Source organism: Callionymus lyra, chromosome 18, assembly GCF_982586985.1.
Source record: "Callionymus lyra chromosome 18, fCalLyr1.hap1.1, whole genome shotgun sequence".
Classification (NCBI taxonomy): domain Eukaryota; kingdom Metazoa; phylum Chordata; class Actinopteri; order Syngnathiformes; family Callionymidae; genus Callionymus; species Callionymus lyra.
In genome coordinates, this window is record NC_141835.1 from 13818029 (window position 1) to 13844121 (window position 26093).

General features: G+C 38.5%; 2 protein-coding genes across 2 annotated transcripts in view; both read left to right on the plus strand.

Moving 5' to 3' along the window:
* The first annotated feature begins 7511 nt into the window (after nt 1-7511).
* LOC148060576 (uncharacterized) lies at nt 7512-14731 on the plus strand. Its single transcript, XM_087780423.1, has 25 exons — nt 7512-7650; nt 7722-7933; nt 8044-8147; nt 8236-8357; nt 8458-8616; nt 8773-8966; nt 9073-9176; nt 9271-9377; nt 9511-9687; nt 9963-10168; nt 10250-10344; nt 10452-10477; nt 11040-11186; nt 11258-11469; nt 11580-11683; nt 11772-11893; nt 11994-12152; nt 12309-12502; nt 12609-12712; nt 12807-12913; nt 13047-13223; nt 13499-13704; nt 13786-13880; nt 13988-14013; nt 14576-14731. Exons 1-25 carry the CDS (start codon nt 7513-7515, stop codon nt 14729-14731), a joined length of 3453 nt encoding a protein of 1150 aa, XP_087636549.1. The 5' UTR covers nt 7512.
* A 683-nt stretch (nt 14732-15414) lies between these two features.
* LOC148060577 (uncharacterized) overlaps nt 15415-26093 on the plus strand; it is a 48189-nt gene continuing 37510 nt past the window's right edge. Inside the window, exons 1-37 of the mRNA XM_087780424.1 lie at nt 15415-15429; nt 15530-15688; nt 15845-16038; nt 16145-16248; nt 16343-16449; nt 16583-16759; nt 17035-17240; nt 17322-17416; nt 17524-17549; nt 18112-18258; nt 18330-18541; nt 18652-18755; nt 18844-18965; nt 19066-19224; nt 19381-19574; nt 19681-19784; nt 19879-19985; nt 20119-20295; nt 20571-20776; nt 20858-20952; nt 21060-21085; nt 21648-21794; nt 21866-22077; nt 22188-22291; nt 22380-22501; nt 22602-22760; nt 22917-23110; nt 23217-23320; nt 23415-23521; nt 23655-23831; nt 24107-24312; nt 24394-24488; nt 24596-24621; nt 25184-25330; nt 25402-25613; nt 25724-25827; nt 25916-26037. Of these exons, the coding sequence (XP_087636550.1) occupies nt 15605-15688; nt 15845-16038; nt 16145-16248; nt 16343-16449; nt 16583-16759; nt 17035-17240; nt 17322-17416; nt 17524-17549; nt 18112-18258; nt 18330-18541; nt 18652-18755; nt 18844-18965; nt 19066-19224; nt 19381-19574; nt 19681-19784; nt 19879-19985; nt 20119-20295; nt 20571-20776; nt 20858-20952; nt 21060-21085; nt 21648-21794; nt 21866-22077; nt 22188-22291; nt 22380-22501; nt 22602-22760; nt 22917-23110; nt 23217-23320; nt 23415-23521; nt 23655-23831; nt 24107-24312; nt 24394-24488; nt 24596-24621; nt 25184-25330; nt 25402-25613; nt 25724-25827; nt 25916-26037 (4884 nt within the window). The 5' untranslated portion in view covers nt 15415-15429; nt 15530-15604. The remainder of the gene's footprint in view (nt 15430-15529; nt 15689-15844; nt 16039-16144; nt 16249-16342; nt 16450-16582; nt 16760-17034; nt 17241-17321; nt 17417-17523; nt 17550-18111; nt 18259-18329; nt 18542-18651; nt 18756-18843; nt 18966-19065; nt 19225-19380; nt 19575-19680; nt 19785-19878; nt 19986-20118; nt 20296-20570; nt 20777-20857; nt 20953-21059; nt 21086-21647; nt 21795-21865; nt 22078-22187; nt 22292-22379; nt 22502-22601; nt 22761-22916; nt 23111-23216; nt 23321-23414; nt 23522-23654; nt 23832-24106; nt 24313-24393; nt 24489-24595; nt 24622-25183; nt 25331-25401; nt 25614-25723; nt 25828-25915; nt 26038-26093) is intronic.

Sequence of the window (26093 nt, forward strand, 5' to 3'; positions counted from 1 at the left end):
AGAAATAAACTGGCATCATTACCATGGTTTAAAGCTTTTAGATGCTTTCTAAAAGCTTTTTTAGCGGCTGTCAATAGTGACTGTAGAAAAGTGAATTTGAAAAATGACTGGGTGTGGTCGCATCAGGAATAAAATGCCAGGCTTGTTGCACCAAAGGGTGGCGTTTTTCTGATTTAGGGTTCAAAACCAGTTTTCTATTTAAGTGTTCCACAGAATAACTTCTGGAAGCTCAGTTGCATTTTCATGGCAATCCTTTGATGAACATAGATGAAGATGACGCATCGTGTTTTGACAGTACAAAGAAGAACATACTTCAAGATCCAGTTCTCTTTTATTTTGTTTAAGCTTTTGTTACAGAGGTATTCCAGTAGGTCGTGTTCTCTCAATGTTTATCCAGTTGCTACGTGGAAAAAAAACACATGAGATTTGATGGATAAAGTAGTTGCTTAGATCTTGAGTATCTTTATTTTAATACTCAGTTAAATTTGTGAGGTCTTTATTAAAGACAAAAACACTTTATTTCTTCTTTCTCTGTAAAAGAGTTTACGCAACAAGCATCGCCTGATCCGGCTGAAGAAGAGATTGCATATAGGGTGGAACAAATAAGACAGAGCTTCTGATAAAAACAGATTTTTTTAATTTTTATAAATTGAGTGTATTTTCACTAATTTACAGGTTTATTTTTCCAAATAAACTTGACTGCAAAAATAATTTTGAGTCACAGAATATTCTATCTCCAGAGAAAATTCCTTGTTTTGTTTTTTAAACTTACATTTCAGAGAGTTATAATCAATGAAACAAAATGTAATATAAATGATTATCGCTTCAAATATCTCTAATATTTTTTTTATGATACATTCATTTTTAATACTTTTCAACGTAACTTTAGAGATAAGTCTTTTTAATTCGTCATAGTGTAGAAACGTTTTTTTATTCAATTAATTTTAGATGATGTAATTGTTTAATTGAAGCAAGTCATTGTTTCATTATTAAATATCTTCTCCATTAAACATTTTAAAAACTTCTTCATGAGGAAAATCTTATGCATCATATTTGATTTGTTTTTAACATTTAACCTCATAATATATAACATTATACATATAACATTCCTTAATTTCCGTGTTTTATTGTTTAAATTTAATTTAATTACATTACTTGATCTAAAAGACCAACAAAGCTTTTGATAAATATGTCTTTCTTATGCATAAAATCCAACAAATGACATTTTTAGATCACATTGTTTTTGTTTTTTTTGTGGAGCTAAAGAAAAAAAAAAAAAAGATCCTTAACTATTTAAAAAAGTTGTTACTTCACTGCTAATGTTAATCCTCAGCCTGCTTCAACTTGACAACTTGGCTCCAGCAGCCAATAGAATCGTGTTCCTTAAATTTTTAACTTTTACTTAACTTTTGGAGTAGGTGTGTGTATATTTGTGTCTAGTGTTGATACTAATGGATGTAAAAGTCAATATTTAAAGCTAATTGCTGTTAGCACCCGGTTATCATTGAAGCTAAGTTAGCTGGTGGTAGCTTCAAGAAAATGGCGCTTTTACTAAAAATGTTAATTCAAAGGGTATGTAGTGTTAAAAATGTTGATGTTGCTTGATGGAAAAAGAGTAAAAGGGCTTTATTAACGTCAAACATGATGCTTTTGTGCTAGCTTGCGATGCTAAGGGCTCTGAAAAGAAGCTATTGCCTGATTGAATGACGACGTGTCAGCTGCTTTCATTTCTCAACAGGTTTCTATCTTCAAAAATACACTCCTCACTTTCTGTATGCTGCTGTCGACATCTGGACATCTTGAACTAAAGTATGTTTTATTGGTAATGTTGTGCCATCAGATTTGCTTTTTCTAAATGTCTGCCATTTTAGGTGATTTGTAATGGGCGTCCATTTGCTAAGTCGTCTCCTCTTTCGAAGACGGACCAGCCAAGGTATTTCAGAAATGGTAAAAAAAAAAAAAAAAACATTTATGAGATTGAATTCAAAACGCTAAAAATAAATGTACTTCGATAGACCGAAAGGTATTGATTAGTTAGCTTGCTGTCATACTCTAAATAAAACATAGTATTCCCGTCTAATAAGTTCAAATTTAAGAGACGTTACAATTCTGTAAACATCTTTTACAGTCTTATATGTTGGGTTTAAATTTGACTTAAAAAAATGGATTAAGATCTTAAAGTTTGAATTTTACCTTTGTAAGTAAGTCATATTTGTAGAGAACTTTTCTAGACCAGGGACACAAAGTGCTTAAACATACCTTTGTTTATCAATGCAGAATGTTTATCTAACCAATCTCATGACTCACACACATTTCAATCCCATTAAGCTTTATTCTCACCATGCAGTGCTGAGCTATTTTCAAACTCCACCCTGTATATATACGCTTGTTTCCTCAGATCACCTTTTATCATAGTTTGAAGCTGCCTTTCTGGATAAAGGTGAGCTCAATTTTTTTGATTATTCAGTCTTAATTTGTTTACGCTTTACCTTCTAATCACATCATTTTGTAAAAATAAACTAACATTATTCAATATAATAAAGTGATAGTATTTTTGTTTTTAATTACTAGTCAATGCAAATACCTTATTTACTGCATTAAAAAAAAACAAAATTTTTTTTTAGTTAAGATAGATGAGTTTAATTTATTTAATTATTTAATTGAGTTTTTATTTAAGAGCCAAACCTTTTTCTAATAAAAAAACAGCCAAAGACTAAACGTTTCTTTATTATTTTTAATGATGCAACTTGAGTTGAGTGTATTTCACCATTTGATATAATTTTTATTTGTAATTCAACTGAATTAAATTTGAGTTCATCACAATGCATTAGTCATTACACATTATAAAGAAGTTATAACAGTTTATTATATTATGTGGTGATTTAGAACATGTTTATAATTAGTAAAAGTAATGTAATTTCTACAGGGTTGACCAACTTGAATACCTTATAACACAGTAATTACAATTTGTAACTTCAGTTGATTCTTTTAAACACAGGCTTAAGCATTATAAAATGTAAAGATGGATCTATAATCACTTATAAGACTATTTTAACCTTGTTCTAATTTGCAATACATTTATGAAAAAACAACTTCTATCAACCTTATAAATGTCTTATAATGTCTTATGAATTATGATAAAAATGTTGATGCTTATCTGTCTCTAAAAACATGTTGACTGGATATTCAATTTTATTGTATTATAAACTTTTATTCTTTCATAAGATATTTCAATTTCATTTATTTAAAGTTAGTTTAGTTGTTTCAGTTAAGCTTAAACGTATATGTTGTTTAAGGGTGACATTAAAGTGTCTACTGTTTTAAATGATGATGTTTAATATGTTTTATTTTTTTAACGACTAGGATATTTTCTCTAAAAAACCTCTACGAGTTACTCTGCGTAATGGTGATCACGCAGTAATCTCAGCATGTGGTTGTCGAACATTTTGAAGCAAGTTTTGCTTCTGGCAACTCTGACCGCCGGTAAGACTTCTCACTGTCCACAACATTAACATCCGTGGCATGTTTGTAAGTCTTGTATCTTCTTCCAGTGTGCCCGACTCCTAATTCAACACAAACACCATGTAAGCTTAAACGACATCATCAGTGGAGGACTAAAATGTTTTAATATTCACACCCTAATTTTTTTAAATTACTAGCAGCCACTTCCTACTGGCAGATTACTGTCAACAGCACAACGACCCAGCATTATGAACCCGAGGAACCCTGTCAGCCAAAGAATGTGGAAAGTGCTTCCCGGACTGTGAGTTTCGTTATAAATGGCTCCCTCTAGAGTCCAGTTACCAACACTACCCTCTAAGCTAATGGGTAAAATTTCATTTTGGCATCTCATCTTTGGATAGATTTCTGATGCAGTGAGCACCCTCGCGGATGAGCTGTCCTGCAAGACGAATGGGAATCTGACCGACGAGAAGTACAAGAAGCTGCAGGATAGACTCGATGAAATAGTGCAGTTGACTATGAAGGTTTACGTGGAAATGGTAATTTAAAAGATGGTCACCCATTGGTTTTATTTGTTGAAATATTAAACCTCAAATGGATGTTGTTTCTTTTCCAGGAGGACACTGAAGCAGCCGATCCTCTGGCCCTTTTTCAAGTCTCGGAGAGTCTTGGCGAGGGGGACCATGAAGACCCAAAATTCATCCGAATGTGGTTTGAAAACAAAATGGAGCCTTTTTTGCCCTTCATCAATGAACAATTCCTGGCCCGGTTGCACAATCAAAACCTTAGTTGCTCTTCTTTCCAAGAAATGTAAGTGATTTCAATACGTCCTTATACTAAGATTCCTATTTAGCGGACAGTAAGTTGTGCAGTCTTAAACAAATAAATTAAAACCTTTAACCCTTGTGTTATCTCAGGTTCAAGGCGACCTGGAGTCCCCCCCAAAAAAAGGGGTTTCTGGTATCCCTTGATTTTTCCACCATTGCATTTGTATTTCTGGAAGCCAAGGTTGATCATTCACCTTGACATAAGGGATACCACAAACACATTTTTTTTCGGGCCTCTGGGTCACAAGGGTTGAAAAAAATACATTTATTTATTTAAACTGATTTTGTAAAACAAGTACAGGCAGAACATGTGGGCTAAAATCCAAACAAAAAACACAAGAAGAATAAAAGTCAAAATCACACCCAAACCTTTTGATGCAGGATAAAAAATGTTTCAACAATTGGGTATTTTTTTCAAGATACTTTATAGTTAGGAAAAACTTTGGAAATATTTGACATTTTGATGCAATAGCCTTCTTTAGGAATAAGGCAAACGTTTTAACCCTAAGCCCTGAGATCAGTGTTGAAAAAATATCTGACTTCATTAAACCTATGTTTTCCAGTTTGAAATCTTTTCAAATCTTTTAAACGTATTCCCGTCTTCTAGTTTACATGATGCTGTTATCCCTTTATCTCTCCATTAATCAAATGTATGGGCCAGTTACTGCTGGTTTTGAATATGGAGTTCATAGATAGAGCACATGTGAAAAGTATACATCTCAACACATTTAAATTTAAGGATATTGTATAGGATGCAACTAAAATTAAAAATGTGTTTAGGACTCACCTTTTTGATGTCCACCTGAAATCGTTTCAAAAGAGAAGGCTTTTCTATCGCAACTTCATACAACCCTTTCTGTCCCGGAGGTATCGTGCAGGTATGGTTTCAAACTCTAATTTCAGAAAAAAAGAAGAAAGTGATGGTTTACCCAAAATTCAAACTTTACAGAGTCGAGAATGAGGGTTGGGAGTATTTCCAGAGTAATCTGTACCTCTTTCGAGTTATAGACAAAAATGATTGTTCATTTTAAGGATGCGACTGGCACCCAGTGGATGAAAAAAGATACTTAATAACATCCGAATACCTCCATACTGCTTGTCTTTAATGTCTATCTTATATGAAAGCATCGACCAGAGGAGATGTTCCCAAAAAAATGGAATAAGTCTATATTTTATGCTCAAGCGCTTCCAGTGTAGACAGTAGAAGGTGTGCGTTCTTAAAGCGCTCACAATATTTCCACTGACTACTTCTGGTTTATAATGCTTATTAAATACTTGTATGATTAAGATTTTTTTTTTTTAATGATTTTATGAAATACAAAAACATAATGAACATTTGTTTTAATACAGTAACATATATTTTATTGAATTTACAGATACAGGATGTACACAAGGCGCAAATGAAACTTCACAGTGGCTAAAAAACAACATTGGACATTTCGTAACATTTGCAAGTCTTAATGATTTAGGGACATGGAACCCTGCTCTATCTACAGTAAGTACCTACCTTAGGACCTCACATTTTAAACAAAATACAAAAGAAAATTGATAATGATTTTTTTTTCTTTTACTTTACCTTTTATTTAGACTAAGAATCTTTCCGACAAGAAATGTGTTAGTTTTATTTTCGAGACAATTTATATAATGTGTGGTTCTTAAGTGCCTCCGGATTTGCACATGATTTTTGGTTTTAAAGCATTATTTAAATAAAGACATGCCTTTCTTCAATTTTAGGAAAACTACTGTTATGTGGTAATAGAGATCTGTGATACACTTTAGCTATGATGAGAATTGTCTCTCTCTTTCTGTCTCCAGGAATCTGTTAGAGACTTCCTCACACCAGAACAGAAAGCTGAGTTAATTCTAAATCATGGCGAGAATGCACTGGAAGATGAAACCCTTGTAACGGACCTGTTCAACGACAGTGAAACCAGTTTTAAAGAAATTGACGAGATTTTTAAAGAATTGGGAAACAAGCTTGAAAAGGTGAGTCAATTAATAGAAATCCCCTTCGACCTGGATGCATTGATTATGCTTACTTGGACATGATAGTAATCTAGCTCACTAAATATTTGAATAATATATGTGGAACAAAACATCTTTATTTATTTTATTGCATTATCTGCTTTATTTACAGAGGAATATCATCATCAAAAATAAAAAAGTACGAGACACAATCTTAAAGTGGACGTTGAGAGCACTTGGTCCTGTGATGAAAGATTTGACCTCAAAGGACTTGAAGCTTTGGTTTCAGAAGAGGTTGGGTCCTTTTATTAAAAGCATCACGCCAAGTATTTCACAGGTCATCCCCAACAACATCACCTGCAAATCCTTCGAGGCAATGTAAGCTAAGTTTTTGAAGCATTTATACTTCTTAAAAATGTGTCAAGATAAATCAATGTGATCCTGCATTGTACTCTATAGACTCCATTCTTTTGAGGATCATATGAGATCCATTCCAACGTGTGAAACCAACGATCTGAGGGAGACTATTGCTTCACTAAAGAAAAGATTCCACCGTACGTTGTAAATTGCAGCTATGAATTGTGCAAGATATAATAGAAACTATTGGTTTCCTCTTGCATTGTTTTAACAAGCTATTTTCGTTGCAAACTCTCCCATTCAGGCTGTCCACTTCCTGGCGCATTTAAGGTAAGTTTTCCTTTGTTAAGCATGACATCGATATGGTTCATAAGCCACACATCTCTCAATCAACAAGAATAAAGGATTCAATCTGAGTTTCATTGCATTGTTTCTGCCAACATTTTGAACACCAAATTCTTCTTCCCCCCATTTCAGTGCAAAGAGACTCACGTTAACGGTAAATGTGCTATCTTTTATTCGTATGAATGTTTGATCAATCATTTCTAAACTGTCCATGACTTCCTTTCCCAGAAACACTCATCTGTGATTGTGTCAATGGGTAGGTCAATGATCTTCTTAATTCTTTGAGATGTGTCAGATTTGATTCCATGTTGTTTACTGGGACAACAAACTTATTCTACTGCATTTGCTAGCACAAAGGTCGAGCAAGTCCTTTCTGACAGCCCATCGTCCGTGGCCCTGTGCAATTTGACCATCTATGAACATGCCTGTTCTTCTGTGAGTAGATTTGGCCTTTTTCATGGTAGCTTTGTCTCATGTCATGGTTTCCAGTAATGCCCATTTTTGACATGGTTGTCTGTGTTTTCATGTTTGCACCCTTTTACTGAAGCTTGCACATATGACACCAAGCAAGTTAGTGGCGTTGGTTAAGTGTTCACTGGAAAGCCAAACTGTGTACCCATTGGAGGTGTGGAAGCTGTTGTTTCAAAGAGCTTCATTGGTCCTCAACCTGGGGGAGCTGTCGTTTGCTGGCCAGGTAAGTTGAGAGGAAAAAAAGCTCAAATGAGTGAATACTAGGCATATGCATTAACTCATTTCTGATTCTAGGTCCTGAACAACAGTAATCCATCGGTGCCTACTTTTCTGGAGGCACTTTTAGAGGTTCAACGTTCCAACAACAGCCGGACAAAGCTTCAAGATAACGCCATAATGAGCAAATTGTTCCAGGGGACGCTATTTCCGTTTTCGTCCTCAGTGTCTTCAAACGTCTTGCTGTGCCTTAGCTCCATGAACCTCAGCTGTGAGACGTACCAAGACATGTAAGCATACTGGCTTCTTTAACACATAAATGTGGGGTCCAGTTACAGAGAAGTCATCGATTGTCTGATGGTTTGAATGTTACTCATTTAAATGCTTCCTCCAAATATAGCATCCGGGCATTCAGCATGCCAAGTGAATCAATGACCCATGAAAAACAAGAAATGGTATACAGTCGTTTCATCCGCCCATTCCTTTCAAGAAATGATTCTTCAGGTAATTGAAGCGCTTTGGCAGAAGTTGAAATACATGAGCGAGAATAATGATCTGTTGACATGCATCATATTTCCCTCTAATTTCGTAGAACCTGGCTGTGTGTCTTCAAGCAACGTCAACAGCAAAGAATGGATAATGGCTAACCTTGGCAATTTCTCCAGCTTTGCCAGCGTTTCAGATCTCCTAATATTTTTCCCAAGCATTTCCTTTGTAAGTTAAAACTTTGGGCACTTTGTGACATTCTTGCAAGCTTTTCATACATGTGAAGTGAGAAAGATTAAACACTTTTATCTCATTTTTCCTTTAATAGAATGAGTCATTGTCCAGCCTGACGCCGACTCAATTGGCACAACTGGCAGGGGAGCCTGGGTTTTTGGATGAAGTAATGAAAGTGGATCATATTTTTGACCAATTGGAAATGGGAGACAATGCTGTGCAGAATGCAGTGGAATTCAATTCCCAATTGAATGTAGGTCATCTTTTGAGTTCCTATTGAAGCATTAATTTCTGACTAACGTGGGTTTATTTATAATAACTTCATAAACATGTTTATTGTCAGGTTTTTGTTCCAAATGAAGTCACGCCTTAGTTCTGACAACAATTAAAGTGTTCTATGGTTCAACAGGCTGGCAGCTTCTCACCTGAAGTGGCAGACCGACTGATGATTCGGACCTTTGAGATCCTCCTGGTCGCTTTTGAAAACGCCACAGTTGAAGAATGGAAGACTTACTTCAATGGGATTCCTTTCCTTTCGCGTTTCAACGACAGCATGCTCAGGCGGACAGCTGTGTACCTTGATTGCAACACCTTACCGATTGTGTATGTAAAACTCTAAAGATGGATTCCTCTGTGTCTCCTAAACGACGGTTACTTTTTGTAACACTTGAACAGAAATCTTGTTTTGACTCCTGTTTGCAATTGCCAGTGTCAAAGCGCTATCCGGCGCATATGAGAATATGACTCCAAGTAGGCGAGAGGAAATTGCTGATGAATTGGTGAGACTTTTGATATCCCATCCCAAGATCCGAGGTATGTTATCGAATATTGAGAAATACATTTTCCCGAATTTCCTATCTGGCCGTTCCTTGAAACCTATATAATAACTCCTCTCAACGTATTATAGATTGCACACCCAGAGATGGGAGGGATGCCGAATGGTTAAAAGCAAACGTTGCTACATTTTCGAGTCATCTGTCTAATGAGGATCTAAAGTCCCTTGGTGTTGATCCGGTGAGTGTTCTTTTAGTTGTTTTTTTTAAAGGTTTCCTAGCATGTCTGTTGGCAACTACAAAGAACTGCACGAGAAAAAGCTTTTGTTTTTTAACAAATGAAATATTTTTGACGCAACACTTTCTACCCTCAGACGGAAGTTCTGGATGTACTGACAACAGATAAGAAAGCAGAAATATTGCTTGATTCTGTCACTGAAGGCTCTGCAAATCCAGCCATTGTACAGAGAGTTTTCCAGAGCTTTAGAGAGAGCGAAGATGGGGAAAACATTCAAGATTTCCTTCACACACTTTACACCAAGATTAAGCAGGTAGGTGGTTGTCTACGATGTTTCTTTTTGTTTGACTTACTTCAAAGACGGACTGGATTTTGAAAAGCTCTTGCCGTCTTCAAATGGATTTACGGTGGACAAAAAAGAAATGAAAATTCCTCTCTGGTTGCTCAATAATGTTACACTTGTGAAGGCGTTCAAGCAGTAAATGGAATTGGTTACATGGTCTATAACCAACTTTAGCTCAATACATCCGGTGAAATAAAGTTTTCATCATCTGAATTTTAAATGTGCATATTGTCTCTAATCCACAGGGAAAAGTTGTCTTTGTCAATGGGAAAGTCCGAAAGGAAATCCTGAAGCAGGCGCTTACTGCCCTTTCCGACGAAGTGCACACCTTTGAGCAAGATGAATACAAACATTTGTTCCAAGAGACGTTGAGTCCCTTTATTAAAAGCATCACGCCAAGTCTTTCAGAGGTCATCCCAAACAACATCACCTGCAAATCCTTCGAGGCAATGTAAGCTAAGTTTTTGAAGCATTTATACTTCTTAAAAATGTGTCAAGATAAATCAATGTGATCCTGCATTGTACTCTATAGACTCCATTCTTTTGAGGATCATATGAGATCCATTCCAACGTGTGAAACCAACGATCTGAGGGAGACTATTGCTTCACTAAAGAAAAGATTCCACCGTACGTTGTAAATTGCAGCTATGAATTGTGCAAGATATAATAGAAACTATTGGTTTCCTCTTGCATTGTTTTAACAAGCTATTTTCGTTGCAAACTCTCCCATTCAGGCTGTCCACTTCCTGGCGCATTTAAGGTAAGTTTTCCTTTGTTAAGCATGACATCGATATGGTTCATAAGCCACACATCTCTCAATCAACAAGAATAAAGGATTCAATCTGAGTTTCATTGCATTGTTTCTGCCAACATTTTGAACACCAAATTCTTCTTCCCCCCATTTCAGTGCAAAGAGACTCACGTTAACGGTAAATGTGCTATCTTTTATTCGTATGAATGTTTGATCAATCATTTCTAAACTGTCCATGACTTCCTTTCCCAGAAACACTCATCTGTGATTGTGTCAATGGGTAGGTCAATGATCTTCTTAATTCTTTGAGATGTGTCAGATTTGATTCCATGTTGTTTACTGGGACAACAAACTTATTCTACTGCATTTGCTAGCACAAAGGTCGAGCAAGTCCTTTCTGACAGCCCATCGTCCGTGGCCCTGTGCAATTTGACCATCTATGAACATGCCTGTTCTTCTGTGAGTAGATTTGGCCTTTTTCATGGTAGCTTTGTCTCATGTCATGGTTTCCAGTAATGCCCATTTTTGACATGGTTGTCTGTGTTTTCATGTTTGCACCCTTTTACTGAAGCTTGCACATATGACACCAAGCAAGTTAGTGGCGTTGGTTAAGTGTTCACTGGAAAGCCAAACTGTGTACCCATTGGAGGTGTGGAAGCTGTTGTTTCAAAGAGCTTCATTGGTCCTCAACCTGGGGGAGCTGTCGTTTGCTGGCCAGGTAAGTTGAGAGGAAAAAAAGCTCAAATGAGTGAATACTAGGCATATGCATTAACTCATTTCTGATTCTAGGTCCTGAACAACAGTAATCCATCGGTGCCTACTTTTCTGGAGGCACTTTTAGAGGTTCAACGTTCCAACAACAGCCGGACAAAGCTTCAAGATAACGCCATAATGAGCAAATTGTTCCAGGGGACGCTATTTCCGTTTTCGTCCTCAGTGTCTTCAAACGTCTTGCTGTGCCTTAGCTCCATGAACCTCAGCTGTGAGACGTACCAAGACATGTAAGCATGCCCGCTTCTTTAACACATAAATGTGGGGTCCAGTTACAGAGAAGTCATCGATTGTCTGATGGTTTGAATGTTACTCATTTAAATGCTTCCTCCAAATATAGCATCCGGGCATTCAGCATGCCAAGTGAATCAATGACCCATGAAAAACAAGAAATGGTATACAGTCGTTTCATCCGCCCATTCCTTTCAAGAAATGATTCTTCAGGTAATTGAAGCGCTTTGGCAGAAGTTGAAATACATGAGCGAGAATAATGATCTGTTGACATGCATCATATTTCCCTCTAATTTCGTAGAACCTGGCTGTGTGTCTTCAAGCAACGTCAACAGCAAAGAATGGATAATGGCTAACCTTGGCAATTTCTCCAGCTTTGCCAGCGTTTCAGATCTCCTAATATTTTTCCCAAGCATTTCCTTTGTAAGTTAAAACTTTGGGCACTTTGTGACATTCTTGCAAGCTTTTCATACATGTGAAGTGAGAAAGATTAAACACTTTTATCTCATTTTTCCTTTAATAGAATGAGTCATTGTCCAGCCTGACGCCGACTCAATTGGCACAACTGGCAGGGGAGCCTGGGTTTTTGGATGAAGTAATGAAAGTGGATCATATTTTTGACCAATTGGAAATGGGAGACAATGCTGTGCAGAATGCAGTGGAATTCAATTCCCAATTGAATGTAGGTCATCTTTTGAGTTCCTATTGAAGCATTAATTTCTGACTAATGTGGGTTTATTTATAATAACTTCATAAACATGTTTATTGTCAGGTTTTTGTTCCAAATGAAGTCACGCCTTAGTTCTGACAACAATTAAAGTGTTCTATGGTTCAACAGGCTGGCAGCTTCTCACCTGAAGTGGCAGACCGACTGATGATTCGGACCTTTGAGATCCTCCTGGTCGCTTTTGAAAACGCCACAGTTGAAGAATGGAAGACTTACTTCAATGGGATTCCTTTCCTTTCGCGTTTCAACGACAGCATGCTCAGGCGGACAGCTGTGTACCTTGATTGCAACACCTTACCGATTGTGTATGTAAAACTCTAAAGATGGATTCCTCTGTGTCTCCTAAACGACGGTTACTTTTTGAAACACTTGAACAGAAATCTTGTTTTGACTCCTGTTTGCAATTGCCAGTGTCAAAGCGCTATCCGGCGCATATGAGAATATGACTCCAAGTAGGCGAGAGGAAATTGCTGATGAATTGGTGAGACTTTGGATATCCCATCCCAAGATCCGAGGTATGTTATCGAATATTGAGAAATACATTCTCCCGAATTTCCTATCTGGCCGTTCCTTGAAACCTATATAATAACTCCTCTCAACGTATTATAGATTGCACACCCAGAGATGGGAGGGATGCCGAATGGTTAAAAGCAAACGTTGCTACATTTTCGAGTCATCTGTCTAATGAGGATCTAAAGTCCCTTGGTGTTGATCCGGTGAGTGTTCTTTTAGTTGTTTTTTTTAAAGGTTTCCTAGCATGTCTGTTGGCAACTACAAAGAACTGCACGAGAAAAAGCTTTTGTTTTTTAACAAATGAAATATTTTTGACGCAACACTTTCTACCCTCAGACGGAAGTTCTGGATGTACTGACAACAGATAAGAAAGCAGAAATATTGCTTGATTCTGTCACTGAAGGCTCTGCAAATCCAGCCATTGTACAGAGAGTTTTCCAGAGCTTTAGAGAGAGCGAAGATGGGGAAAACATTCAAGATTTCCTTCACACACTTTACACCAAGATTAAGCAGGTAGGTGGTTGTCTACGATGTTTCTTTTTGTTTGACTTACTTCAAAGACGGACTGGATTTTGAAAAGCTCTTGCCGTCTTCAAATGGATTTACGGTGGACAAAAAAGAAATGAAAATTCCTCTCTGGTTGCTCAATAATGTTACACTTGTGAAGGCTTTCAAGCAGTAAATGGAATTGGTTACATGGTCTATAACCAACTTTAGCTCAATACATCCGGTGAAATAAAGTTTTCATCATCTGAATTTTAAATGTGCATATTGTCTCTAATCCACAGGGAAAAGTTGTCTTTGTCAATGGGAAAGTCCGAAAGGAAATCCTGAAGCAGGCGCTTACTGCCCTTTCCGACGAAGTGCACACCTTTGAGCAAGATGAATACAAACATTTGTTCCAAGAGACGTTGAGTCCCTTTATTAAAAGCATCACGCCAAGTCTTTCAGAGGTCATCCCAAACAACATCACCTGCAAATCCTTCGAGGCAATGTAAGCTAAGTTTTTGAAGCATTTATACTTCTTAAAAATGTGTCAAGATAAATCAATGTGATCCTGCATTGTACTCTATAGACTCCATTCTTTTGAGGATCATATGAGATCCATTCCAACGTGTGAAACCAACGATCTGAGGGAGACTATTGCTTCACTAAAGAAAAGATTCCACCGTACGTTGTAAATTGCAGCTATGAATTGTGCAAGATATAATAGAAACTATTGGTTTCCTCTTGCATTGTTTTAACAAGCTATTTTCGTTGCAAACTCTCCCATTCAGGCTGTCCACTTCCTGGCGCATTTAAGGTAAGTTTTCCTTTGTTAAGCATGACATCGATATGGTTCATAAGCCACACATCTCTCAATCAACAAGAATAAAGGATTCAATCTGAGTTTCATTGCATTGTTTCTGCCAACATTTTGAACACCAAATTCTTCTTCCCCCCATTTCAGTGCAAAGAGACTCACGTTAACGGTAAATGTGCTATCTTTTATTCGTATGAATGTTTGATCAATCATTTCTAAACTGTCCATGACTTCCTTTCCCAGAAACACTCATCTGTGATTGTGTCAATGGGTAGGTCAATGATCTTCTTAATTCTTTGAGATGTGTCAGATTTGATTCCATGTTGTTTACTGGGACAACAAACTTATTCTACTGCATTTGCTAGCACAAAGGTCGAGCAAGTCCTTTCTGACAGCCCATCGTCCGTGGCCCTGTGCAATTTGACCATCTATGAACATGCCTGTTCTTCTGTGAGTAGATTTGGCCTTTTTCATGGTAGCTTTGTCTCATGTCATGGTTTCCAGTAATGCCCATTTTTGACATGGTTGTCTGTGTTTTCATGTTTGCACCCTTTTACTGAAGCTTGCACATATGACACCAAGCAAGTTAGTGGCGTTGGTTAAGTGTTCACTGGAAAGCCAAACTGTGTACCCATTGGAGGTGTGGAAGCTGTTGTTTCAAAGAGCTTCATTGGTCCTCAACCTGGGGGAGCTGTCGTTTGCTGGCCAGGTAAGTTGAGAGGAAAAAAAGCTCAAATGAGTGAATACTAGGCATATGCATTAACTCATTTCTGATTCTAGGTCCTGAACAACAGTAATCCATCGGTGCCTACTTTTCTGGAGGCACTTTTAGAGGTTCAACGTTCCAACAACAGCCGGACAAAGCTTCAAGATAACGCCATAATGAGCAAATTGTTCCAGGGGACGCTATTTCCGTTTTCGTCCTCAGTGTCTTCAAACGTCTTGCTGTGCCTTAGCTCCATGAACCTCAGCTGTGAGACGTACCAAGACATGTAAGCATACTGGCTTCTTTAACACATAAATGTGGGGTCCAGTTACAGAGAAGTCATCGATTGTCTGATGGTTTGAATGTTACTCATTTAAATGCTTCCTCCAAATATAGCATCCGGGCATTCAGCATGCCAAGTGAATCAATGACCCATGAAAAACAAGAAATGGTATACAGTCGTTTCATCCGCCCATTCCTTTCAAGAAATGATTCTTCAGGTAATTGAAGCGCTTTGGCAGAAGTTGAAATACATGAGCGAGAATAATGATCTGTTGCCATGCATCATATTTCCCTCTAATTTCGTAGAACCTGGCTGTGTGTCTTCAAGCAACGTTAACAGCAAAGAATGGATAATGGCTAACCTTGGCAATTTCTCCAGCTTTGCCACAATTTCAGATCTCCTAATATTTTTCCCAAGCATTTCCTTTGTAAGTTAAAACTTTGGGCACTTTGTGACATTCTTGCAAGCTTTTCATACATGTGAAGTGAGAAAGATTAAACACTTTTATCTCATTTTTCCTTTAATAGAATGAGTCATTGTCCAGCCTGACCCCGACTCAATTGGCACAACTGGCAGGGGAGCCTGGGTTTTTGGATGAAGTAATGAAAGTGGATCATATTTTTGACCAATTGGAAATGGGAGACAATGCTGTGCAGAATGCAGTGGAATTCAATTCCCAATTGAATGTAGGTCATCTTTTGAGTTCCTATTGAAGCATTAATTTCTGACTAATGTGGGTTTATTTATAATAACTTCATAAACATGTTTATTGTCAGGTTTTTGTTCCAAATGAAGTCACGCCTTAGTTCTGACAACAATTAAAGTGTTCTATGGTTCAACAGGCTGGCAGCTTCTCACCTGAAGTGGCAGACCGACTGATGATTCGGACCTTTGAGATCCTCCTGGTCGCTTTTGAAAACGCCACAGTTGAAGAATGGAAGACTTACTTCAATGGGATTCCTTTCCTTTCGCGTTTCAACGACAGCATGCTCAGGCGGACAGCTGTGTACCTTGATTGCAACACCTTACCGATTGTGTATGTAAAACTCTAAAGATGGATTCCTCTGTGTCTCCTAAACGACGGTTACTTTTTGAAACACTTGAACAGAAATCTTGTTTTGACTCCTGTTTGCAATTGCCAGTGTCAAAGCGCTATCCGGCGCATATGAGAATATGACTCCAAGTAGGCGAGAGGAAATTGCTGATGAATTGGTGAGACTTTGGATATCCCATCCCAAGATCCGAGGTATGTTATCGAATATTGAGAAATACATTCTCCCGAATTTCCTATCTGGCCGTTCCTTGAAACCTATATAATAACTCCTCTCAACGTATTATAGATTGCACACCCAGAGATGGGAGGGATGCCGAATGGTTAAAAGCAAACGTTGCTACATTTTCGAGTCATCTGTCTAATGAGGATCTAAAGTCCCTTGGTGTTGATCCGGTGAGTGTTCTTTTAGTTGTTTTTTTTAAAGGTTTCCTAGCATGTCTGTTGGCAACTACAAAGAACTGCACGAGAAAAAGCTTTTGTTTTTTAACAAATGAAATATTTTTGACGCAACACTTTCTACCCTCAGACGGAAGTTCTGGATGTACTGACAACAGATAAGAAAGCAGAAATATTGCTTGATTCTGTCACTGAAGGCTCTGCAAATCCAGCCATTGTACAGAGAGTTTTCCAGAGCTTTAGAGAGAGCGAAGATGGGGAAAACATTCAAGATTTCCTTCACACACTTTACACCAAGATTAAGCAGGTAGGTGGTTGTCTACGATGTTTCTTTTTGTTTGACTTACTTCAAAGACGGACTGGATTTTGAAAAGCTCTTGCCGTCTTCAAATGGATTTACGGTGGACAAAAAAGAAATGAAAATTCCTCTCTGGTTGCTCAATAATGTTACACTTGTGAAGGCTTTCAAGCAGTAAATGGAATTGGTTACATGGTCTATAACCAACTTTAGCTCAATACATCCGGTGAAATAAAGTTTTCATCATCTGAATTTTAAATGTGCATATTGTCTCTAATCCACAGGGAAAAGTTGTCTTTGTCAATGGGAAAGTCCGAAAGGAAATCCTGAAGCAGGCGCTTACTGCCCTTTCCGACGAAGTGCACACCTTTGAGCAAGATGAATACAAACATTTGTTCCAAGAGACGTTGAGTCCCTTTATTAAAAGCATCACGCCAAGTCTTTCAGAGGTCATCCCAAACAACATCACCTGCAAATCCTTCGAGGCAATGTAAGCTAAGTTTTTGAAGCATTTATACTTCTTAAAAATGTGTCAAGATAAATCAATGTGATCCTGCATTGTACTCTATAGACTCCATTCTTTTGAGGATCATATGAGATCCATTCCAACGTGTGAAACCAACGATCTGAGGGAGACTATTGCTTCACTAAAGAAAAGATTCCACCGTACGTTGTAAATTGCAGCTATGAATTGTGCAAGATATAATAGAAACTATTGGTTTCCTCTTGCATTGTTTTAACAAGCTATTTTCGTTGCAAACTCTCCCATTCAGGCTGTCCACTTCCTGGCGCATTTAAGGTAAGTTTTCCTTTGTTAAGCATGACATCGATATGGTTCATAAGCCACACATCTCTCAATCAACAAGAATAAAGGATTCAATCTGAGTTTCATTGCATTGTTTCTGCCAACATTTTGAACACCAAATTCTTCTTCCCCCCATTTCAGTGCAAAGAGACTCACGTTAACGGTAAATGTGCTATCTTTTATTCGTATGAATGTTTGATCAATCATTTCTAAACTGTCCATGACTTCCTTTCCCAGAAACACTCATCTGTGATTGTGTCAATGGGTAGGTCAATGATCTTCTTAATTCTTTGAGATGTGTCAGATTTGATTCCATGTTGTTTACTGGGACAACAAACTTATTCTACTGCATTTGCTAGCACAAAGGTCGAGCAAGTCCTTTCTGACAGCCCATCGTCCGTGGCCCTGTGCAATTTGACCATCTATGAACATGCCTGTTCTTCTGTGAGTAGATTTGGCCTTTTTCATGGTAGCTTTGTCTCATGTCATGGTTTCCAGTAATGCCCATTTTTGACATGGTTGTCTGTGTTTTCATGTTTGCACCCTTTTACTGAAGCTTGCACATATGACACCAAGCAAGTTAGTGGCGTTGGTTAAGTGTTCACTGGAAAGCCAAACTGTGTACCCATTGGAGGTGTGGAAGCTGTTGTTTCAAAGAGCTTCATTGGTCCTCAACCTGGGGGAGCTGTCGTTTGCTGGCCAGGTAAGTTGAGAGGAAAAAAAGCTCAAATGAGTGAATACTAGGCATATGCATTAACTCATTTCTGATTCTAGGTCCTGAACAACAGTAATCCATCGGTGCCTACTTTTCTGGAGGCACTTTTAGAGGTTCAACGTTCCAACAACAGCCGGACAAAGCTTCAAGATAACGCCATAATGAGCAAATTGTTCCAGGGGACGCTATTTCCGTTTTCGTCCTCAGTGTCTTCAAACGTCTTGCTGTGCCTTAGCTCCATGAACCTCAGCTGTGAGACGTACCAAGACATGTAAGCATGCCCGCTTCTTTAACACATAAATGTGGGGTCCAGTTACAGAGAAGTCATCGATTGTCTGATGGTTTGAATGTTACTCATTTAAATGCTTCCTCCAAATATAGCATCCGGGCATTCAGCATGCCAAGTGAATCAATGACCCATGAAAAACAAGAAATGGTATACAGTCGTTTCATCCGCCCATTCCTTTCAAGAAATGATTCTTCAGGTAATTGAAGCGCTTTGGCAGAAGTTGAAATACATGAGCGAGAATAATGATCTGTTGACATGCATCATATTTCCCTCTAATTTCGTAGAACCTGGCTGTGTGTCTTCAAGCAACGTCAACAGCAAAGAATGGATAATGGCTAACCTTGGCAATTTCTCCAGCTTTGCCAGCGTTTCAGATCTCCTAATATTTTTCCCAAGCATTTCCTTTGTAAGTTAAAACTTTGGGCACTTTGTGACATTCTTGCAAGCTTTTCATACATGTGAAGTGAGAAAGATTAAACACTTTTATCTCATTTTTCCTTTAATAGAATGAGTCATTGTCCAGCCTGACGCCGACTCAATTGGCACAACTGGCAGGGGAGCCTGGGTTTTTGGATGAAGTAATGAAAGTGGATCATATTTTTGACCAATTGGAAATGGGAGACAATGCTGTGCAGAATGCAGTGGAATTCAATTCCCAATTGAATGTAGGTCATCTTTTGAGTTCCTATTGAAGCATTAATTTCTGACTAATGTGGGTTTATTTATAATAACTTCATAAACATGTTTATTGTCAGGTTTTTGTTCCAAATGAAGTCACGCCTTAGTTCTGACAACAATTAAAGTGTTCTATGGTTCAACAGGCTGGCAGCTTCTCACCTGAAGTGGCAGACCGACTGATGATTCGGACCTTTGAGATCCTCCTGGTCGCTTTTGAAAACGCCACAGTTGAAGAATGGAAGACTTACTTCAATGGGATTCCTTTCCTTTCGCGTTTCAACGACAGCATGCTCAGGCGGACAGCTGTGTACCTTGATTGCAACACCTTACCGATTGTGTATGTAAAACTCTAAAGATGGATTCCTCTGTGTCTCCTAAACGACGGTTACTTTTTGAAACACTTGAACAGAAATCTTGTTTTGACTCCTGTTTGCAATTGCCAGTGTCAAAGCGCTATCCGGCGCATATGAGAATATGACTCCAAGTAGGCGAGAGGAAATTGCTGATGAATTGGTGAGACTTTGGATATCCCATCCCAAGATCCGAGGTATGTTATCGAATATTGAGAAATACATTCTCCCGAATTTCCTATCTGGCCGTTCCTTGAAACCTATATAATAACTCCTCTCAACGTATTATAGATTGCACACCCAGAGATGGGAGGGATGCCGAATGGTTAAAAGCAAACGTTGCTACATTTTCGAGTCATCTGTCTAATGAGGATCTAAAGTCCCTTGGTGTTGATCCGGTGAGTGTTCTTTTAGTTGTTTTTTTTAAAGGTTTCCTAGCATGTCTGTTGGCAACTACAAAGAACTGCACGAGAAAAAGCTTTTGTTTTTTAACAAATGAAATATTTTTGACGCAACACTTTCTACCCTCAGACGGAAGTTCTGGATGTACTGACAACAGATAAGAAAGCAGAAATATTGCTTGATTCTGTCACTGAAGGCTCTGCAAATCCAGCCATTGTACAGAGAGTTTTCCAGAGCTTTAGAGAGAGCGAAGATGGGGAAAACATTCAAGATTTCCTTCACACACTTTACACCAAGATTAAGCAGGTAGGTGGTTGTCTACGATGTTTCTTTTTGTTTGACTTACTTCAAAGACGGACTGGATTTTGAAAAGCTCTTGCCGTCTTCAAATGGATTTACGGTGGACAAAAAAGAAATGAAAATTCCTCTCTGGTTGCTCAATAATGTTACACTTGTGAAGGCTTTCAAGCAGTAAATGGAATTGGTTACATGGTCTATAACCAACTTTAGCTCAATACATCCGGTGAAATAAAGTTTTCATCATCTGAATTTTAAATGTGCATATTGTCTCTAATCCACAGGGAAAAGTTGTCTTTGTCAATGGGAAAGTCCGAAAGGAAATCCTGAAGCAGGCGCTTACTGCCCTTTCCGACGAAGTGCACACCTTTGAGCAAGATGAATACAAACATTTGTTCCAAGAGACGTTGAGTCCCTTTATTAAAAGCATCACGCCAAGTCTTTCAGAGGTCATCCCAAACAACATCACCTGCAAATCCTTCGAGGCAATGTAAGCTAAGTTTTTGAAGCATTTATACTTCTTAAAAATGTGTCAAGATAAATCAATGTGATCCTGCATTGTACTCTATAGACTCCATTCTTTTGAGGATCATATGAGATCCATTCCAACGTGTGAAACCAACGATCTGAGGGAGACTATTGCTTCACTAAAGAAAAGATTCCACCGTACGTTGTAAATTGCAGCTATGAATTGTGCAAGATATAATAGAAACTATTGGTTTCCTCTTGCATTGTTTTAACAAGCTATTTTCGTTGCAAACTCTCCCATTCAGGCTGTCCACTTCCTGGCGCATTTAAGGTAAGTTTTCCTTTGTTAAGCATGACATCGATATGGTTCATAAGCCACACATCTCTCAATCAACAAGAATAAAGGATTCAATCTGAGTTTCATTGCATTGTTTCTGCCAACATTTTGAACACCAAATTCTTCTTCCCCCCATTTCAGTGCAAAGAGACTCACGTTAACGGTAAATGTGCTATCTTTTATTCGTATGAATGTTTGATCAATCATTTCTAAACTGTCCATGACTTCCTTTCCCAGAAACACTCATCTGTGATTGTGTCAATGGGTAGGTCAATGATCTTCTTAATTCTTTGAGATGTGTCAGATTTGATTCCATGTTGTTTACTGGGACAACAAACTTATTCTACTGCATTTGCTAGCACAAAGGTCGAGCAAGTCCTTTCTGACAGCCCATCGTCCGTGGCCCTGTGCAATTTGACCATCTATGAACATGCCTGTTCTTCTGTGAGTAGATTTGGCCTTTTTCATGGTAGCTTTGTCTCATGTCATGGTTTCCAGTAATGCCCATTTTTGACATGGTTGTCTGTGTTTTCATGTTTGCACCCTTTTACTGAAGCTTGCACATATGACACCAAGCAAGTTAGTGGCGTTGGTTAAGTGTTCACTGGAAAGCCAAACTGTGTACCCATTGGAGGTGTGGAAGCTGTTGTTTCAAAGAGCTTCATTGGTCCTCAACCTGGGGGAGCTGTCGTTTGCTGGCCAGGTAAGTTGAGAGGAAAAAAAGCTCAAATGAGTGAATACTAGGCATATGCATTAACTCATTTCTGATTCTAGGTCCTGAACAACAGTAATCCATCAGTGCCTACTTTTCTGGAGGCACTTTTAGAGGTTCAACGTTCCAACAACAGCCGGACAAAGCTTCAAGATAACGCCATAATGAGCAAATTGTTCCAGGGGACGCTATTTCCGTTTTCGTCCTCAGTGTCTTCAAACGTCTTGCTGTGCCTTAGCTCCATGAACCTCAGCTGTGAGACATACCAAGACATGTAAGCATACTGGCTTCTTTAACACATAAATGTGGGGTCCAGTTACAGAGAAGTCATCGATTGTCTGATGGTTTGAATGTTACTCATTTAAATGCTTCCTCCAAATATAGCATCCGGGCATTCAGCATGCCAAGTGAATCAATGACCCATGAAAAACAAGAAATGGTATACAGTCGTTTCATCCGCCCATTCCTTTCAAGAAATGATTCTTCAGGTAATTGAAGCGCTTTGGCAGAAGTTGAAATACATGAGCGAGAATAATGATCTGTTGACATGCATCATATTTCCCTCTAATTTCGTAGAACCTGGCTGTGTGTCTTCAAGCAACGTCAACAGCAAAGAATGGATAATGGCTAACCTTGGCAATTTCTCCAGCTTTGCCAGCGTTTCAGATCTCCTAATATTTTTCCCAAGCATTTCCTTTGTAAGTTAAAACTTTGGGCACTTTGTGACATTCTTGCAAGCTTTTCATACATGTGAAGTGAGAAAGATTAAACACTTTTATCTCATTTTTCCTTTAATAGAATGAGTCATTGTCCAGCCTGACGCCGACTCAATTGGCACAACTGGCAGGGGAGCCTGGGTTTTTGGATGAAGTAATGAAAGTGGATCATATTTTTGACCAATTGGAAATGGGAGACAATGCTGTGCAGAATGCAGTGGAATTCAATTCCCAATTGAATGTAGGTCATCTTTTGAGTTCCTATTGAAGCATTAATTTCTGACTAATGTGGGTTTATTTATAATAACTTCATAAACATGTTTATTGTCAGGTTTTTGTTCCAAATGAAGTCACGCCTTAGTTCTGACAACAATTAAAGTGTTCTATGGTTCAACAGGCTGGCAGCTTCTCACCTGAAGTGGCAGACCGACTGATGATTCGGACCTTTGAGATCCTCCTGGTCGCTTTTGAAAACGCCACAGTTGAAGAATGGAAGACTTACTTCAATGGGATTCCTTTCCTTTCGCGTTTCAACGACAGCATGCTCAGGCGGACAGCTGTGTACCTTGATTGCAACACCTTACCGATTGTGTATGTAAAACTCTAAAGATGGATTCCTCTGTGTCTCCTAAACGACGGTTACTTTTTGAAACACTTGAACAGAAATCTTGTTTTGACTCCTGTTTGCAATTGCCAGTGTCAAAGCGCTATCCGGCGCATATGAGAATATGACTCCAAGTAGGCGAGAGGAAATTGCTGATGAATTGGTGAGACTTTGGATATCCCATCCCAAGATCCGAGGTATGTTATCGAATATTGAGAAATACATTCTCCCGAATTTCCTATCTGGCCGTTCCTTGAAACCTATATAATAACTCCTCTCAACGTATTATAGATTGCACACCCAGAGATGGGAGGGATGCCGAATGGTTAAAAGCAAACGTTGCTACATTTTCGAGTCATCTGTCTAATGAGGATCTAAAGTCCCTTGGTGTTGATCCGGTGAGTGTTCTTTTAGTTGTTTTTTTTAAAGGTTTCCTAGGATGTCTGTTGGCAACTACAAAGAACTGCACGAGAAAAAGCTTTTGTTTTTTAACAAATGAAATATTTTTGACGCAACACTTTCTACCCTCAGACGGAAGTTCTGGATGTACTGACAACAGATAAGAAAGCAGAAATATTGCTTGATTCTGTCACTGAAGGCTCTGCAAATCCAGCCATTGTACAGAGAGTTTTCCAGAGCTTTAGAGAGAGCGAAGATGGGGAAAACATTCAAGATTTCCTTCACACACTTTACACCAAGATTAAGCAGGTAGGTGGTTGTCTACGATGTTTCTTTTTGTTTGACTTACTTCAAAGACGGACTGGATTTTGAAAAGCTCTTGCCGTCTTCAAATGGATTTACGGTGGACAAAAAAGAAATGAAAATTCCTCTCTGGTTGCTCAATAATGTTACACTTGTGAAGGCTTTCAAGCAGTAAATGGAATTGGTTACATGGTCTATAACCAACTTTAGCTCAATACATCCGGTGAAATAAAGTTTTCATCATCTGAATTTTAAATGTGCATATTGTCTCTAATCCACAGGGAAAAGTTGTCTTTGTCAATGGGAAAGTCCGAAAGGAAATCCTGAAGCAGGCGCTTACTGCCCTTTCCGACGAAGTGCACACCTTTGAGCAAGATGAATACAAACATTTGTTCCAAGAGACGTTGAGTCCCTTTATTAAAAGCATCACGCCAAGTCTTTCAGAGGTCATCCCAAACAACATCACCTGCAAATCCTTCGAGGCAATGTAAGCTAAGTTTTTGAAGCATTTATACTTCTTAAAAATGTGTCAAGATAAATCAATGTGATCCTGCATTGTACTCTATAGACTCCATTCTTTTGAGGATCATATGAGATCCATTCCAACGTGTGAAACCAACGATCTGAGGGAGACTATTGCTTCACTAAAGAAAAGATTCCACCGTACGTTGTAAATTGCAGCTATGAATTGTGCAAGATATAATAGAAACTATTGGTTTCCTCTTGCATTGTTTTAACAAGCTATTTTCGTTGCAAACTCTCCCATTCAGGCTGTCCACTTCCTGGCGCATTTAAGGTAAGTTTTCCTTTGTTAAGCATGACATCGATATGGTTCATAAGCCACACATCTCTCAATCAACAAGAATAAAGGATTCAATCTGAGTTTCATTGCATTGTTTCTGCCAACATTTTGAACACCAAATTCTTCTTCCCCCCATTTCAGTGCAAAGAGACTCACGTTAACGGTAAATGTGCTATCTTTTATTCGTATGAATGTTTGATCAATCATTTCTAAACTGTCCATGACTTCCTTTCCCAGAAACACTCATCTGTGATTGTGTCAATGGGTAGGTCAATGATCTTCTTAATTCTTTGAGATGTGTCAGATTTGATTCCATGTTGTTTACTGGGACAACAAACTTATTCTACTGCATTTGCTAGCACAAAGGTCGAGCAAGTCCTTTCTGACAGCCCATCGTCCGTGGCCCTGTGCAATTTGACCATCTATGAACATGCCTGTTCTTCTGTGAGTAGATTTGGCCTTTTTCATGGTAGCTTTGTCTCATGTCATGGTTTCCAGTAATGCCCATTTTTGACATGGTTGTCTGTGTTTTCATGTTTGCACCCTTTTACTGAAGCTTGCACATATGACACCAAGCAAGTTAGTGGCGTTGGTTAAGTGTTCACTGGAAAGCCAAACTGTGTACCCATTGGAGGTGTGGAAGCTGTTGTTTCAAAGAGCTTCATTGGTCCTCAACCTGGGGGAGCTGTCGTTTGCTGGCCAGGTAAGTTGAGAGGAAAAAAAGCTCAAACGAGTGAATACTAGGCATATGCATTAACTCATTTCTGATTCTAGGTCCTGAACAACAGTAATCCATCGGTGCCTACTTTTCTGGAGGCACTTTTAGAGGTTCAACGTTCCAACAACAGCCGGACAAAGCTTCAAGATAACGCCATAATGAGCAAATTGTTCCAGGGGACGCTATTTCCGTTTTCGTCCTCAGTGTCTTCAAACGTCTTGCTGTGCCTTAGCTCCATGAACCTCAGCTGTGAGACGTACCAAGACATGTAAGCATACCGGCTTCTTTAACACATAAATGTGGGGTCCAGTTACAGAGAAGTCATCGATTGTCTGATGGTTTGAATGTTACTCATTTAAATGCTTCCTCCAAATATAGCATCCGGGCATTCAGCATGCCAAGTGAATCAATGACCCATGAAAAACAAGAAATGGTATACAGTCGTTTCATCCGCCCATTCCTTTCAAGAAATGATTCTTCAGGTAATTGAAGCGCTTTGGCAGAAGTTGAAATACATGAGCGAGAATAATGATCTGTTGACATGCATCATATTTCCCTCTAATTTCGTAGAACCTGGCTGTGTGTCTTCAAGCAACGTCAACAGCAAAGAATGGATAATGGCTAACCTTGGCAATTTCTCCAGCTTTGCCAGCGTTTCAGATCTCCTAATATTTTTCCCAAGCATTTCCTTTGTAAGTTAAAACTTTGGGCACTTTGTGACATTCTTGCAAGCTTTTCATACATGTGA

Coding starts and splice junctions, on each gene's coding strand:
- LOC148060576 (XM_087780423.1), top strand. CDS start 7,513: ATGACACCAAGCAAGTTAGTGGCGTTGGTTAAGTGTTCACTGGAAAGC. Junction 8,358..8,457: donor TTTTCCCAAGCATTTCCTTT/GTAAGTTAAAAC, acceptor TTCCTTTAATAG/AATGAGTCATTGTCCAGCCT. Junction 11,187..11,257: donor AGCTGTCGTTTGCTGGCCAG/GTAAGTTGAGAG, acceptor TTCTGATTCTAG/GTCCTGAACAACAGTAATCC.